Genomic DNA, 16493 nt, shown 5'->3' with positions numbered 1-16493 from the left:
CAATTGGTTTCAATAAAGTGCATTCGTTAATATCTTATCAAAGTTATATACTTAGGCCACTAGGTGTCTCACTTCTTTTTAACTAGCAGTCTTCAGCTTTTCTTCACTTCTGGGTGTCTGATGTGACTTCACAATCAGACGGGAGATCCAGAAGTGTGGGAGGGGTTTACTATCTTAAGTGTGCACACCCGTCTGCCAATCAGCTAGCTTCCTGCTCTCCTGAACAGACAGCCCAGTGCAGAGTGCATTCAGCTGTCAGCTCCCTGACAGATCAGAAGAGGAGATGATCGTCTCTGTGCAACCAGTGAAGCAGGTCTGCCCACTCTAGTAAAATAAATCAATAAATAGCATTCAAGAAACTGGGTCCATATACTGCTGGCAAACAGGGACCGTCCACCCCCTGAGGACCAAACAATTAGCCATGCAACTACAGAGGATCCGTTAAAAACATTAAGAGTAAGCTACAATGATGAAAAAGTATGCTTAAAGGGGTTATCCAGGAAAAAAAACTTTTTTTTTATATATCAACTGGCTCCAGAAAGTTAAATAGATTTGTAAATTACTTCTATTAAAAAATCTTAATCCTTTCAGTACTTATGAGCTGCTGAAGTTGAGCTGTTTTTTTCTGTCTAAGTGCTCTCTGATGACACGTGTCTTGGGAACCGCCCAGTTTAGAAGCAAATCCCCATAGCAAACCTCTTCTACTCTGCTCTCTGCTGACATCTCTGCTTGTCTCGGGAACTGCACACTGTTGCCAGACAGAAAACAACAACTCAACTTCAGCAGTTGATAATTATTGAAAGGATTAAGATTTTTTAATAGAAGTAATTTACAAATCTGTTTAACTTTCTGCAGCCAGTTGATATGTAAAAAAACGTTTTTTCATGGAATACCCCTTTAAACACTTTTTCCACTTGGCACACTGGCCCAGATTTATCAATCTGCCTGAAACCCAAACTGGTAGGACTGGACCTAAGTATACCAAAGGTATATAATAATAATATTATCTACACAGGTAACAGTAGCACACTACACTCAGTCTGGTAGCAACCTTCACCCACATACCTTCAGTGTGTGCAGACTGGTCCACATCAGGATTCTCATTCTCTGTGGTTTGAGCATCATATCCATTTTCCTGTTCTACATTTTCTCCATAGCTCGGATGTCGGTCCATTTCACCGTCATGCTCCCGAGCCAGCTGATCTGTCTGCTCTATAATGTGTCTCATCTGTGGCAATTCCAGCTCATGGTGGCTTAGTGGAGAGTGCTGCAGATGATGCTGCTGTTTGTGTCGTTCCTTCTCCATATGTTTTGCTTCTTGGAGCTGAAAAAAGGAAAATTCATCTTTAGGGTGGGGTCACACATGGCGTATTTGCTGCTGCTTATTTTCCTACCCATTGAAGTCAATGAGTAGCAAAATCAGCTGTGTATTTTGCTTCTCAATGACTTCAATAGGAAGGAAAATACACAGCAGAAAATATGCAGCAAAATACAGCACGTGTGAACCTTCCCTTACAAAAACTATTTTTATTAAAACGTGCTGGTGTAACTAATGAGGAATTTAACCTATGGGAATGTTTTCAGTAATGGAAGGGTTTTAAAAACTCCATTCACTTGTATCATACTTTTACTTGTAGCAGATTTCAAGAGAAAATGGATATGGCATTGAAGCAGTCAACTCATCAGATTAAAAAAAGCTGCATGCAAAGTTTTTTGATTGAGTGCAATGCCACCAGATGCAAATTATATCAGATATGAGAGAACCCACCCTAAAATGTTAGAGTAAATGGAATTCCTCTACTAAGATGTGAAGGTGCGGAAAACAGCATCTTTCTAATGTTTATTTCTGCCAAATGCCCTCAAGCTAAAGAAATAACAACCAAAAAAGCCCAAACTCTGCTCAGTCATGACTTTACACGAAATTCACTAAGCTATTATGAGGCTGCATAACCCCTTCAGTAATGAAAAACACCTTTATACAAATGTAAAATGGCGTCCCTCGATATTTCACCAAGTAATGGTACTGGCACACTTGCAGTTTGCGTTAGTTACCCCTGAGAAGACACAATGTCCTGCATCCCCATATGTAGCATTGCCGTCTATTCCTTTGATTCTAGCCTGCTTTCCACCATTGTTGACCTGCTGTGTAGTGTGAGACAAGAGCAGGAAAGCTACCTCCTGTACCCATCTAAAGCACAACCTGCTCTTCCTGTTATCTGTAAAGATTGGGAGAGATGGGAACTGAAACAGATGGACAGGATGTTGCACTAATATGAACTACCTTAAAGGGGTACTCCGGTGGAAAACTTTTTTTTTTAATAAACTGGTGCCAGAAAGTTGAACAGATTTGTAAATTACTTCTATTAGAAAATCTTAATCCTTCCAGTACTTATTAGCTGCTGAATACTACAGAGAAAATTATTTTCTTTTTGGAACACAGAGCTCTCTGCTGACATCATGACCACAGTGCTCTCTGCTGACAGCTCTGTCCATTTTCAGAACTGTCCAGAGTAGGAGAAAATCCCCATAGAAAACATATGCTGCTCTGGACAGTTCCTAAAATGGACAGAGGTCAGCAGAGAGCACTGTGGTCATGATGTCAGCAGAAAGCTGGAAAAGAAAAGAATTTCCTCTGTAGTATTCAGCAGCTAATAAGAACTGGAAGGATTAAGATTTTTTAATAAAAGTAATTCACAAATCTGTTTAACTTTCTGTCACCAGTTGATTTAAAAAAAAAAAAAAAAAAAAGGTTTCCACCGGAGTACCCCTTAAAGGGGTAGTCCGGCTATTAACATCTTTTTTTATTTTTATGAATCCATAAGTTAAAGAAAAAATAACAAAAAGAACACTCTTTTACCATCCTCATTCCCGCACTGCCATCAGTATAATGGAGCTGCACAACGGAGGTTTGGGGATGTGATGTCACGCTCCTGCTCTGCCAATCAGTGGCTGAGGTGGGACATCGTTGCGGCCGCTGATTGGATGAGTGGGTGTGTCCAAACTCAAAAGCCACACACAGCAGGAACTGGTGCTCAGAGATACCAGTGGCGTTGTGGGAGAAAGGAGTGAATGAGAGCTTTTATAATTCCACTCTTTCCTGATTAGTTTTTAAAAAGAACTTAAAGGGGTTATCCAGGAAAAAAAAACTTATATATATATATAAAAAAACAATCCAGATGAAGAAGCACCATGCGTGGCTGTTGCCAGGGATTCCAGATCCCGTCGGGTGCTCAGCTCCAGGGTCCGACTCAGGCCCCAAAGAAATCCACCAAAGAACAAAGAGAGCGGCACTCCAGGTACGTGTAACCCAGTGAGGGTGTATTTATTCACACATCTGTAGGAAAGCGTGACGTTCCGGCTCCTCAATAGAGCCTTTCTCAAGCACGCTCTCTATTGAGGAGCCGAAACGTCGCGCTTTCTTAAAGATGTGTGAATAAATACACCCTCACTGGGTTACACGTACCTGGAGTGCCGCTCTCTTTGTTCTTTGGTGTGTATATATATATATATATATATATATATATATATATATATATATGTGTGTATAATCAACTGGCTACAGAACGTTAAACAGATTTGTAAATTACTTCTATTTAAAAAATCTTAATCCTTTCAGTACTTATGAGCTGCTGAAGTTGAGTTGTTCTTTTCTGTCTAAGTGCTCTCTGATGACACCTGTCTCGGGAACTGTCCAGAGTAGAAGCAAATCCCCAAAGCAAACCTCTTCTACTCTGTGCAGTTCCCGAGACAAGCAGAGATGTCAGCAGAGAGCACTGTTGCCAGACAGAAAAGAACAACTCAACTTTAGCAGCTGATAATTATTGGAAGGATTAAGATTTTTTTTTTTAATAGAAGTAATTTACAAATCTGTTTAACTTTCTGGAGCCAGTTGATATACAAAAAAAGTTTTTTTTCCTGGAAAACCCCTTTAAATCGCCAGACTAACCCTTTAAGGTGCCCACACATCTTAAACAAAAGTTGCCCGACTGTCTAAAGCAGTGTTTTCCAAACAGTGTGTCTCCAGCTGTTGCAAAACTACAACTTCAAGCATGCCCGGACAGCCTTTGGCTGTCCGGGCATGCTGGGAGTTGTAGTTTTGCAACAGCTGGAGACACGCTGTTTGGAAAAACACTGGTCTACTGTTGCGGGAGAGATAAGCTGCCCCCAAATCTTTACAACTACAGCTTAAAAAGTGTATTGACACCTTTAATGTTTATGTAAATTCTGCATTACATGTCTAACCCTGATGATCTTTAAAAAAAATAAAATAATAATAATAATAATCCCTGTAGTACAATAAAGGTGAATCTTCTGCTTACCTCTTCTATCAGGTGAGGGCAAGACAAGGGGCAAAAGAATGCACATTCAGTGGTTAGTGCAGGTATACTGGTATAGTTGGACAATCACGTCAGAGCAAATTATTGTTAAGGCCCTAACATGCCCATATGATTACATATCTATAACACATCTGAGTGGCAAATGTGACAGGCTCGGAATAAGACTGACTACTTCTGGACCTTTAGCACCCATTTGTGGTGCCCCTGAAGGATCCTTTAGTACAGTGAGAGGCCAGATGAACAGGTTTGGCGATTCATTCAGACATAAATACATTGGACACTCACCGCCTGGTTTTCCATCCGTGCAAATATTACATTGAGCATCTGTGTCAGGGTCGCCTTGGCTGTGGTTTGATTGACAAGATTTTTGCTGGCCAGGTAGATGTTGTAGCATGTTCTTACTGCTTGTAGTACAGTTCCTTCGTGAATCTCTATATGCTGTGAAGTAACAGCTGTGAGAAGGGCCTAAAGGGGAAAAAAGAAAAAGATAAGTGATGCAGAGTTAGCATTAAAAAAAATACCTGCAATATAATCAATACAGTCTGTATGGAACTAGAAGTTTAGCCTTGGCCAAATATAATGGGACTGGCATTGTGGCATTATTATTGCATTGAAAAAACAGACGCCACATAAGAAGCAGATAAACACAAGCTTTGAATGTGCACCATCTTGGCATACCCTATCAGGGACATTTATCATTGTTGCTTTTGTGAGAGAGTTCTGGAGGTATTTTTTTCTTGCTTTGGTTTTGCTTATGTGTGACACATTTATTAAACTATCTCAGGGGGTTGATAAATTTGGCTCACATAAGCAAAAAAACAATCACTTCAGAACACCAATTTGCAGCTTTGTAAATTTGGGATGTGTGTGTGTGTTACATTTTTTTTACCACTTTTTTTTACTTCTCATTTCAGATCCGTGTATCCTGTGAACTACGTCGATGACCAGTGTTTTTTCTTTGTTTAATGTTAATAAAATGGTTAACAAGGACTTTTGGGGGAGTTTCTTTTTTTGGGAATATATCCTTTTTTTTTTTTTTTTTTTTAAACGTGTTGTGTTTTTTTTTTTCTATTTACTTGACAGGCTTAGTAGGGGAAGCAGTCTTAGAGAGGGAGTGCATTACTAAGCCAGGCTTAGCGTTAGCCACAAAAACAGCTATCGCAAACCCCCAATTATTACCCCGGTACCCACCGCCACAGGGGTGCCAGGAAGAGGTGGTACCAACAGGCCCAGAGTGTCAAAAATGGCACTCCTGGGCCTAGGTGGTAACAGGCTGGCATAATTTAGGCTGGGGAGGGCCAGTAACAATGGTTCTCACCCACCCTGGTAACATCAGGCTGTTGCTGCTTGGTTGGTATTTGGCTGAGAATAAAAATAGGGGGAACCTTATGCTTATTTTTTGCATAAATACTTAAATATAAAAAAATAAATAAAAAAACATGCATAAGGTTCCCCCTAATTTCATTTTCAGCAAAATACCAACCAAGCAGCAATAGCCTGATGTTACCAGGGTGGGCGAGGACCATTGTTACTGGCCCTCCCCAGCCTAAACAACACCAGCCTGTTACCGCCTAGGCCCAGGAGCGCCATTTTTTTACGCTCCAGGCCTGTTGGTAGCGGCTCTCCCAGCACCCTTGTGGCGGTGGGTACCGGGGTAATAATTGGGGGTTAGCGCTAGCTGTTTTTGGGGCTAATGCTAAGCCCATGCTTAGTAATGGACTCCATCTATAAGACAGGTTCTACTACTATGCCTGTCATGTAATTAAAAAAAAAAACACATTAAAAAAATGTTTTTCCAAAAAACCACTCCCCCACAAGCCCTCATTAATGATTTTATTAACATTAAACAGAAAGAAAAAAAAAATGCTGATTATCAACGCAGTCCACGGATCTAAAATGAGAAAAAAAAAAGAAAAGAAAAATAGGTTAACACATTTATTGTCACCCGCCCATGCATCTCCCGTGCAGCACAAGCACAACTCCTAGCATGCCCTTACAGTAAGGACACGCTGGGAGTTGTAGTCATGTGGTGCGGGAGATGTGCGGACGGGTGACAAGCTTGTCACTAGAGATGAGCGAAGTTACAGTGATTAGATTCGTCCCGAATCTCGGCATTTGCTGACTTTATTCTGCATAAATTAGTTCAGCTTTCAGGTGCTCCAGTGGGCTGCAGAGTCTTCTAGGACTGTATCCACATTTACAGCCCACCGGAGCACCTGAAAGCTGAACTCATTTATGTAGGCTAAAGTCAGCAACCGCCGAGCCACGAGGTTTGTGACGAATCTAATCACTGTAACTTCGCTCATCTCTACTTGTCACCTGCCCTCTGCTGCACAACTACAACTCTTCTGCCCCCGCCACACAACTACAACTCCCAGCATGTCCTTACAATAACGGGACCCCGCGGGAAATGTGAAATTACATTAGGGACTAATGAGGTATGTTAAAAGGAGCCCAGGCTCCATCTGATTCTAACCCCGCTACTCTATCTAACTTAATGAGGGGAAGGGGACACTGCTTATACACACCGCCTCCTTGTCTCCCACCCACCCGCACCGCACATCTCCCACCCGCTACCTGATACAAGACTACAACTCCCAGCATGCCCTGATGGCGGCCAGTGGGAAATATAAAAATCTGCTCTCCAGCTGCGGGCTGGCTTACATTTACGCTGTTTTGGAGGGCTTGCAACTTTTTGTGTGACTTTCGCACTTGATAAATCCCTGACCACTGCAAAATGAAAAATAAAATTCACTTTCGTAGTCTCTTTTGTAGCTTTTTGTTTACAGCCAAAAGTCGCACAAAAATTTGCTTAGGTGCTAATGCAACTTTTTGTGCAACTTTTATAAGCAGAAAAAAAAGCTCTTAATCCCTTGATAAATGTCCCCTATATGATTTTACATGGTGTTCGGTATTCTACATGGTGTTCGGTTCCACATCAAGTACATCACAGTGTCACTGTAGATGCCATGAATTTATTGACTTAAATTGCTTCAGTAGGTCCCGAGATATCAGCTTCCGAAGTTCCATTCTTGCATTCAGAACGCGGCTGGCCGCTTCTGTCTCCCTTGGTTACCTCCTAATACCGCCCCCACTATTTAAATATTCATAGTCTTCAACTCCACGTCCTAGTGACGTGGAGTCACCAGTCACGTGAGCGCAGCGCTCTCTCTGCAGAGCGCATGCGCCAGAAGATTTACTCATGACTGGAGAGCAGATGAAAATTTTCCGGCGCATGCACTCTGCAGAGAAAGCGCTGCAGACACGTGACTGGTGAATCCAAGTCACTAAGACTTGGAGTTGAAGACTATGAATATTTAAATAGCTGGGGCGACATTAGGAGGTAACAGTGGGAGACAGAAGCGGCCAGCCAGGGGGGCCCTCCTCCACAGCGCAGCGCTCTGAATACAAGAATAGAACTTTGGAAGCTGATATCTCGGGACCTACTGAAGCAATTTAAGTAAGTGACCCCTCATTAGAATCCTGTTCACCCACACTATTACCCGGTGTATTGGGTTTAGTGTGGGTGAACCTGGCTGACCGTTTTCCTTTAAGGTGCAGCTCTTTTCTTGTAAACCAGAACTACGATCAGCAGGCAGCTTTCTTCAGCAATCTTTTATTGATGCCTTTATGAACCTGCAGCTCTGTTAAGCAGAGAAGCTGAGCTTGTATTGTCTGTCTGTATGAAATGACAGCGTATCACTGCCGCAATTCTCACAACTGATTAGGTCTGTGGAACAAAGAAACACATTCTTATTAAATATGCATTACTACACTTTATTTCAGATATCCCTGGAGAATGTACAAAATGTGTTTTTTCTTTTCTTTTCTTTCCTCTTCCTTTTTTTTTTTTTAAACAAAGAAACTTCACTTTTAATAACAAACCACAGTGTACTCCTCTATGTATGAGCCAGAGACCAGAACAGAGAAGCTTTATTATTTACGCCAGGTACACTACCTTTATGATTTGCAATTGGACATCTTCATCTGTTTGGGGTCCTTGGAAGCAGCCACATATAGTTTCGATAATCCGGTCGATTAACTTCTTGCCGGGTGTTGTGCTATCGGGTGCGTTGCCAGTCAAGTGTCCATATGCAATAAGTTTCTAAACATAACAAAAAAAAATATATAGATATTTTATTACACCGTATAAATCCAAATTTAATATAATAATATTAGTAATAATACCTAAATATGAAGAGCAATTTAAATATAAAAAAAAAAAATTCTATGCAACCATTAGTCTCATCTACAATGTTTATGGTAAAGCTGGAACACAATATTGCTACCATAACTCTGGAGTAACTCAGTGTGCCTCCAGCTATTGTAAAACTACAACTCCCAGCATGCACAAACAGCCTTTGGCTAGAGAACAGCTGGAGAGCCACAGTTTGGAGACCACTGGTCTAAGTCGTGAAAAGGATTCAGCGGTAACAGAAGCGGGTTGATTGAAGTGCAAATATGTTTATGTATTGGTATTTAAGGCCCTGGCTGAAAAGTTGCAATAGCCCCAAGATTGAGTATGGCAATGTAGGTCCCCCAAGTTAGCAGACACCTGTTGCATAATTCTAACACCCATGCAATTTTAGCATGTTAAAGGGGTGTACAGGTATGTAATGGGGGCTTTTGACCAAGTACTCTGGAGCAGTGGCGGCTCTCGGCTGGGAGCAAATGGAGGCAAATTGTTAAGAGTTCTAAGGGGCTGTTTACATCAGGATTTTACAATATGTTTGGGGTATATGTCAGCATTTTGTGAAAAAGGGATACTATTTGCCGTGGCATTCTGTCAGTGGGTCATTTGACTTTAATAGACCAAGCATAGTCAACTAGCGACTGTTTTGTCCACTTCCAGCATGTATACATATACTTCACGGGACTCAAAAGCACAGCGCACACTGTGCTTTTGAGACTTGCAAAATAAATGAATGCATGCAGGAAATTTATTATTTATTACTTATTATTATTCATGTATTTATTATTCAATAATAGGTCTAAATCAGTGCTTCTCAACCAGAAGGCTGTCCAGACATGCTAGGAGTTATAGTTTTGCAACAGCTGGAGACACACTGGTTGGGAAATGCTGGTGTAAATGAGGTCTGGCTTTTTAAAAGCAATAATGGATAAAAGGAAACCAGAAGGTTTTGTAAAATAGATAAAAGGAGAGCAAAATACAGACCTGCAAACAATCCAGAGATGTGCTTACAATCCGCGGGCATTTGGACTGGCACGCAAGTTCAAAGGGTAAAAAGTACTTGTCAGCTTCAATAAAAGTAGCCTTTGATTTCACCGGCGGAAGGGTGCTAGAACCGGCCTTCACATCTCCTTGGGGAGGACTGAGAGAAGAAAAAAAGAAAATACGGGACGGTTAAAATGCAGCCCATGTATTAGTAACGTGCACCATCACACTCTGTCTGTACCTATTGATACCTGCTGTCTGCTGACTCCATTACACTATATAAAAAAAACAGTAAATACATGTAAATGGGGAATTTATGACACTAGCAGATTAGCCCAAATATACACAACACTAAGATATTCTTTTTTATTTTTTGATAAGACAGACAGTAAAAAGCAGCAGTCACTAGAAATCAAAATTCCCATAGATTTTCCAGTCCATAGGTTAGGGTGGGTTCACACCACCATTTTGCTATACGGTTTCATTAAAAAAACATATGCAACCGTACAGAAAACCGTGCCCATAGACTTCCCATTAAAAACTGTATGCACAATAATGTATACGGTTGTCTCCATTTTTCAAACCATACGGTTTTTTACTTTTTTTTTCCGGGCAAAAAAACATGGCCTACCATGGTTTTTGGTCCGGGTGAAAAACCATATTACACCGTATACGTTTTTTTTTTTTCTTTAACATGGGAGTCAATGGGAACCGTACAGAACCGTATGTGAGTACCGTTCCATCCGGTTTTCACCATACGGTTTTTGACTTTGCACAGTTTTTTTTTTTCTTGGAATTTCAATCAAACAAGTGAAACTTTATTCATATTGGGGTAAAAAGTTAAAAACGTACTCTTTTTTTTCTTAAAAAACGGATGCAACCGGACAACAGTTTTCAACCGTATACAGACAAAAATTTGTACACGTTTTGATACAGTTTAGTCAGGTTTTGAGGAATCCGTTTTTTTAATCAAAAACTTGATACGGGAACTGTATTGCATAACGTGGTGTGAACCCAGCCTTACCTATTCAGTACTGGATATTATTAAGCCATGGCTTAAAGGAGTTCTGTAATAAAACATAACTGATCCCCTATCTAAAGGATAGGGGAAAAGTTATAGATTGAGGGGGGGGGGGGGTCGGACCGATGATCTCCTAAACAGAGCCCCGGCAGTCTGCTGGAAGGGGGTGTGCCGACCCCCATAAGAAGCAGTAGCCGACCCCCCCCTCCATGTATACCACAGAGATACATGGAGGGGGCGTGTCAGCCGTGGCCTCCTGCAGGGGTTGGAATGGCCGCTTCGGGCAGACTGCCGGGGCCCAGTTCAGGAGATTCCCAGCGGAATTCCCCCCGATTGATAACTTATCCCCCAAGTTATGTTTTATTGAGCTACTCCTTTAAGGCCTGAAGATATGCTGCAGAGACACCTTAAAAGGATTTTACTGTTGTGTGTCCTCGTAGACAAGTGTTTCCCAACTGGGGTGCCTCCAGCTGTTGCAAAATTACAATTCCCAGCATGCACGGACAACCTTTGTATGATTCCCTACTTTATGGGAATGTCCACACCTGCTGCAGAACAGTTGCAGAAAATGAGCAGGTTTTCCTTCATCAAAAGAAATCAATGGGGGAGAGCTATCAAACCTTATGGAAAGGTTCAGTTGATCAGTTGCCCATAGCAACCAATCAAATTATAACTGTCATTTATAGAGACTAAAAAAAAAAGCGCAATTTGGTCGGTTGCTATGGACAACTGTACCACTGATCCTTTTGCACAAGGTTTGATAAATCTATGCTTTTTAAAGTCAGTTGCATAAAATCTGCAGCGTGTGAACATAGCCTATAGATAATTTTTAAATACATTTACGTATTACATAGAGATTTGTTCAGTAAGTAAATGTATTAGACATACCTTTGCTTTTCTGCTTCACACTTTATTTCCTCTACAAAGAAAAAAAAAGTAAAAATTAAAAAAACAGTAAAAAAAAAATATAATGATATATATATATATATATATATATATATATATACCATTCAAATCAGAGTTTAGAACATACATAAGTTGCAGTGCAGTTACATACATTACAGATTACAGTCATTGCCGCAAACACTTTATATCTGCCTATAGTTTTAGGCTATTTCAGCTATAATCTGACGATCGACTGATGGGTGGAAGGTCAGAGTTGTTTTCGTCTTTTGTCCTACACCCTTTAGTTGCAGATGGACAGTCTAAGGGGGTTTACACTACATAGAATCTGTGCAGATCCCTCCTTGCGGCAGCCAATGATTTAATGGAAAATACCACAGCTTTTACCACATGGCTGACGTTTCGTAGCGGAGCGTTCCATGAGCATTTGGATTCTGGAAGAACATTCCAATCTTTTGTAAGAACATATCCAATTTTTTTGTCGGAATCCGCATCAAATTGCCGTAGACATAAGCACAGATTCCGGATCATTTCAAATTAGAATAATGTCCTCAGTGTGAACATACCCTAAACGTCCTGTCTATGTCCAGCTGTAGCTTAAACATCTATCCCAGTGATTCCCAACCAGGGTGCCTCCAGCTGTTGCAAAACTACAACTCCCAGCATGCCCGGACAGCCGTTGGCTGTCCGGGCATGCTGGGAGTTGTAGTTTTGCAGCAGCTGGAGGCACCCTGGTTGGGAAACACTGATCTATCCTATACAAAGCCTAGAAGAAGCTTTTAAGATTAAAATCCATTAAAGTTATAATGAAAAGTTATGCAACTTTCTAAGGTGATATTCACACTCCGTTTGCACTGCATGTTGAGCATATGCGCCTGGCTTCCATCCAGACTTTGTAGAGTCAATTCTGTATAGTTATACAACAGCACAGAGACTGAGCAGACATAACTTAGACAGATCTGATATGTATGAAAATGCTGGTGAATGTGGGAAATGTATGCGTGGCCATGACATATATAAAGAACAATCGGAGAAAAGATAGGGATAAGAATCCCTATCCTGAGTAGACACATTACCGTCTCATAGAACATAATGAAATATTGCAAAAAAAAATAAAATTATTGTGTTTTTGCCCTTTTTACCGTCGTGAAAAACATTCTGTCTTTGCCATCACCACTAGTTCTGCTACTTCTCAGGATCATCAGGGACAAGGGCCTCTCCGCAGCTAAGACTCATCAGACTACAAAGCTGTCCTGAGAAATGAAGGCTTTCAGCTCTGAAGATTCCCCATCTATCCCCAGAGAGGAATATTCCAGTATATGTCATTAATAGGCAATGCACAACCACCCTAATGGTCTATTCACACGGCAGAATTTCCAGAACAGAAGTCTATGGGCTTTCATTTAAGTCTATGGGCTTTAAGCGAAAATTCTGCCGTGTGAATAGACCCTTAAAGGGTACTCCGGTGGAAAACATTTTTTTTTTAATCAACTGGTGCTAGAAAGTTAAAAAAATTGTAAATTAGAAAGCATAGGAGACGGTAGAGGCAGCACTGTGTAAAACCATTCCTTTATTGAAATACAGGTTAAAAGTCCATAGACAAGCAGAGGAAAAATTGAGCACTAGGACAAATGTACATGTGTGCAAGGTTGGAGCACCTCTAGACGCCGACGGGTTTCAGGTCATTTGGCCCTTAGTCATGGCATACCATGACTTTTTATGCCATGACTAAGGGCCAAATGGCTCGCAACGCGTCGGAGTCTAGAGGTGCTCTAACCTTGCACACATGTACATTTGTCCTAGTGCTCAATTTTTCCTCTGCTTGTCTATGGACTTTTAACCTGGATTTCAATTAAGAATGGTTTTACACAGTGCTGGCTCTACTGTATCCTATGCTTTCTCCTTTGAACTTTGAGGCGGGCCGTGCACAAATTTGTAAATTACTTCTATTTAATCTTTATCCTTCCATTACTTATTAGCGGCTGTATATTACAGAGAAAGTTCTTTTGTTTTTGTAGTTTTTTTCGGTCCACAGTGCTCTCTGCTGACACCTCTGTCTGTATCAGGAACTGTCCAGAGCAGCATAGGTTTGCTATGGGGATTTGCTCCTGTTCTGGACAATTCCTGATACGGACAGAGGTGTCAAAAGAGAGCACAGTGGACAGAAAAAAAAAAAAAGAAATCCAAAAAGAAAAGAACTTTCTCTGTAGTATATAGCAGCTAATAAGTACATGTACTGGAAGGATAAAGATTTTTTTAATAGAAGTAACTTATAAATCTGTCTAACTTTCTGGCACCAGTTGATTTAAAAAAAAAAAAATGTTTTCCACCGGAGTACCCCTTTAAGACTAATGCTAGCTACACACTTTACAAGTGTTTCATTCAACCCAACAGACTGCAGTATTAGTTTACACAAGATAACATTGCTATCTAATAACTGTGATACCGCACACCCAAACATTTCAAAAATGAAAGAACGGAAACTATGGAAAAATATTAGACTCTTTAATCATTTTTTCACACACATCTATTTAGTTATATTTTGGCCAACCAAGATTAAAATGCATTGTCTGGGCTGAGCATAGTCCAGTAGTGACGACTTTCGGTTCATTATCCAACATTATGCTTTTATCTTGCGGAACACAAGAGTGTGATTTGCCGCACTTTTGATTTCTGCAACATGAAAGTATACTCCGATAGCAATGGCGGTGCAAGGCACTACAGCATTACGGTTACTTTAGAGAGAAAAGGCTGCAGTTTCTTTCTGGGTAAGAAAACAATGTAGAAGTGAGGAATAAAGCTCTAGCAATGTCTGTGGTTCTGGCACTGGATTGTGATCCCAAACTCTTTCAGCACTTGTCAGCATTTTCTGTAATGGAACGCAGACCTGGCACAGAGGTTATACTGCACTGAGGCCATGTGACAAATAAGGATCTAAAGCAAGAACTGCTATGTTACTTATTGTAAATTAAAGCTTCTTATGGTGGACCTGTGGCATCTTCCAAAACACTACCAGTGACCATTCAGGTGGAGCCATCGTGCCCCAGATTTAGGTGTTTAGAGCAGTGTAGACCATTCAAAAAAAGACCATTTTATTCTAGCCTTATCCAGAAACCTTGTTGAAGTGGTAGTGCAGAGAACTGAACTTTTAAGACACTTATCCCCTGTACTTACAGGATTTCGGAGCAGAGAGGCCCCACCTTCCTGGATGAACAAAAGTGACGGACCACTCAGCCAATCACTGTCCACATCGATGTCCCACCTGAGAGCCGCCATTTGTGTTCGCCCAAGAAAGTGGGGGCCAGAGTGAGCTGAGGATGAGTAAGTAACTGAAGCCGGAGATCATAGGGGGATGGGGGAGGGGCAAGAAGTCGGACCCCTTGCAATCACACACTATCCTGTGGACTGGGCTACCACTTTAAGAAATTTTGAAAGTATACTGTATAATGATAAAGACCATTGTGAAAGGATTATGATTTTTGCTCTATAAATCCCTGAAAAGCCATCTTTAGAAAGTACATCAATGGTATCTTAAAGGGGTATTCCGGCTTTATACATCTTATCCCCTATCCAAAGGACAGGGAATAAGATGTATGATCGCAGGGGTCCCGCCGCCTGGGACCCCCGCAATCTCTGTGCAGCCCCCGGCATTCTGTACGGGGCGCTGCCTCTAAGATGCCATGCCCCTCCCCCTCTGTTCACTTACTGACCCAAATTACATTTGAAATCGGCCATTGTAGGACCATAGAGCCGCTGCGCATACACAGAGATGGGCTGATCATTACATTGACATCTTTAGCGCTGTGGAAGGGAGCTGTAAGTCTATGCAAGTTTATCAAAATGCATAAAAAGCTGTCAACTTGTAGCAAAACATGTAAATCCACAGATACAGCCATCCAATAGGATACAAAACATGTGCAAATACAAGTAGAGGGTCATTTTACATTTATTTCCTACATACTAAGATGCTGCAGCACAATCACAGCTAGCATGGAGATAGGTATTAAAGTCTTCTGGAAAAAAGGCCTCTATGGATCATGTAAGGTGGACACAAAATCTGGTCTGGATAAGGGGTAGTCTTTTGGAGAGGTTTCACTGTAAGATAGATATATATATATATTTTACATACACAGAATTGTTTTCTATACCTTTGCACACAAATCATTTTACGAAGTAAAGACGCAGGCACGACCTGACTCAATCACACATTGCCCTTTGTTCACCAGGAAATATTGCGTGTTCTTTGGTTACATTTTACAGAGGGGCAGAAATATTGGCCTTGTAAAGAGAGAAGCATGAAACGCTTCATTTTTAATTTGATGTACAGTGGTCCCTCAACATACGATGGTAATCCGTTCCAAATGGACCATCGTTTGTTGAAACCATCGTATGTTGAGGGATCCGTGAAATGTAAAGTATAGGACAGTGGTCTTCAACCTGCGGACCTCCAGATGTTGCAAAACTATAACACCTAGCATGCCCGGAGTTGTAGTTTTGCAACATCTGGAGGTCCGCAGGTTGAAGACCACTGGTATTGGAGGTTATACTCACGTGTCCCCGCCGCTCCGGACCGTCACCGCTGCCCTTTGTGCACCCGTTGTGTGTAATTCCAGCCTTAACCAGGGAATTCAACATTTTTTGTTATTCAGTCCGATTTCCACAGGTGTATAATTGCCAATATTTTCTGCATTTCCAACATTTGTGAAAGATTAAGGCACTGGCGGCAGAGCGGTACTGTAAGGGCCAACTCTGCTGCACTGTGCACACTGTTGTATTCATGTGGTGTAAATAAAAAATCAAGACTCCGACCAATGAACATGTTCATGCTTTCAGTGGAATATACTTGGATAAGCATTGCCGCCAGCAGTCCTAGCGCATAGCGTCACACCCCCTCCCATAGACTTGCATTGAGGGGACGGGGGGTGACGTCACACGGGGGCGAAGTCGTGACGTCACGCTCTTCCGCTCACGTGGTCGGGATCCGAAGCCTCCAGCGTTGCCGGAAGCCGTTGAGGTGGGTGCTGCAGCTGAGATCCCAGGGGTCCCCAGCAGCGGG

General features: G+C 41.5%; 1 protein-coding gene across 3 annotated transcripts in view; it reads right to left on the bottom strand.

The window, feature by feature from the left end:
* ARFGEF1 (ADP ribosylation factor guanine nucleotide exchange factor 1) overlaps positions 1 to 16493 on the bottom strand; it is a 164743-nt gene that overhangs the window by 82815 nt on the left and 65435 nt on the right. For all 3 annotated transcript variants that reach the window (XR_008844264.1, XM_056522127.1, XM_056522126.1), the window contains exons 2-6: positions 11423 to 11453; positions 9514 to 9670; positions 8296 to 8442; positions 4623 to 4802; positions 1066 to 1324 (exon numbers count right to left, since the gene is read on the bottom strand). Coding sequence is in view for 2 of the 3 variants with exons in the window: in XM_056522127.1 (XP_056378102.1) it covers positions 1066 to 1324; positions 4623 to 4802; positions 8296 to 8442; positions 9514 to 9670; positions 11423 to 11453 (774 nt within the window). In the remaining variant the exon portion in view is untranslated. The remainder of the gene's footprint in view (positions 1 to 1065; positions 1325 to 4622; positions 4803 to 8295; positions 8443 to 9513; positions 9671 to 11422; positions 11454 to 16493) is intronic.

The sequence above is a fragment of the Hyla sarda genome, chromosome 5 (genome assembly GCF_029499605.1).
Source record: "Hyla sarda isolate aHylSar1 chromosome 5, aHylSar1.hap1, whole genome shotgun sequence".
Lineage (NCBI taxonomy): Eukaryota > Metazoa > Chordata > Amphibia > Anura > Hylidae > Hyla > Hyla sarda.
The sequence above is the reverse complement of the archived record's forward strand: the minus strand, read 5'-3'. Positions and strand labels throughout refer to the sequence as shown.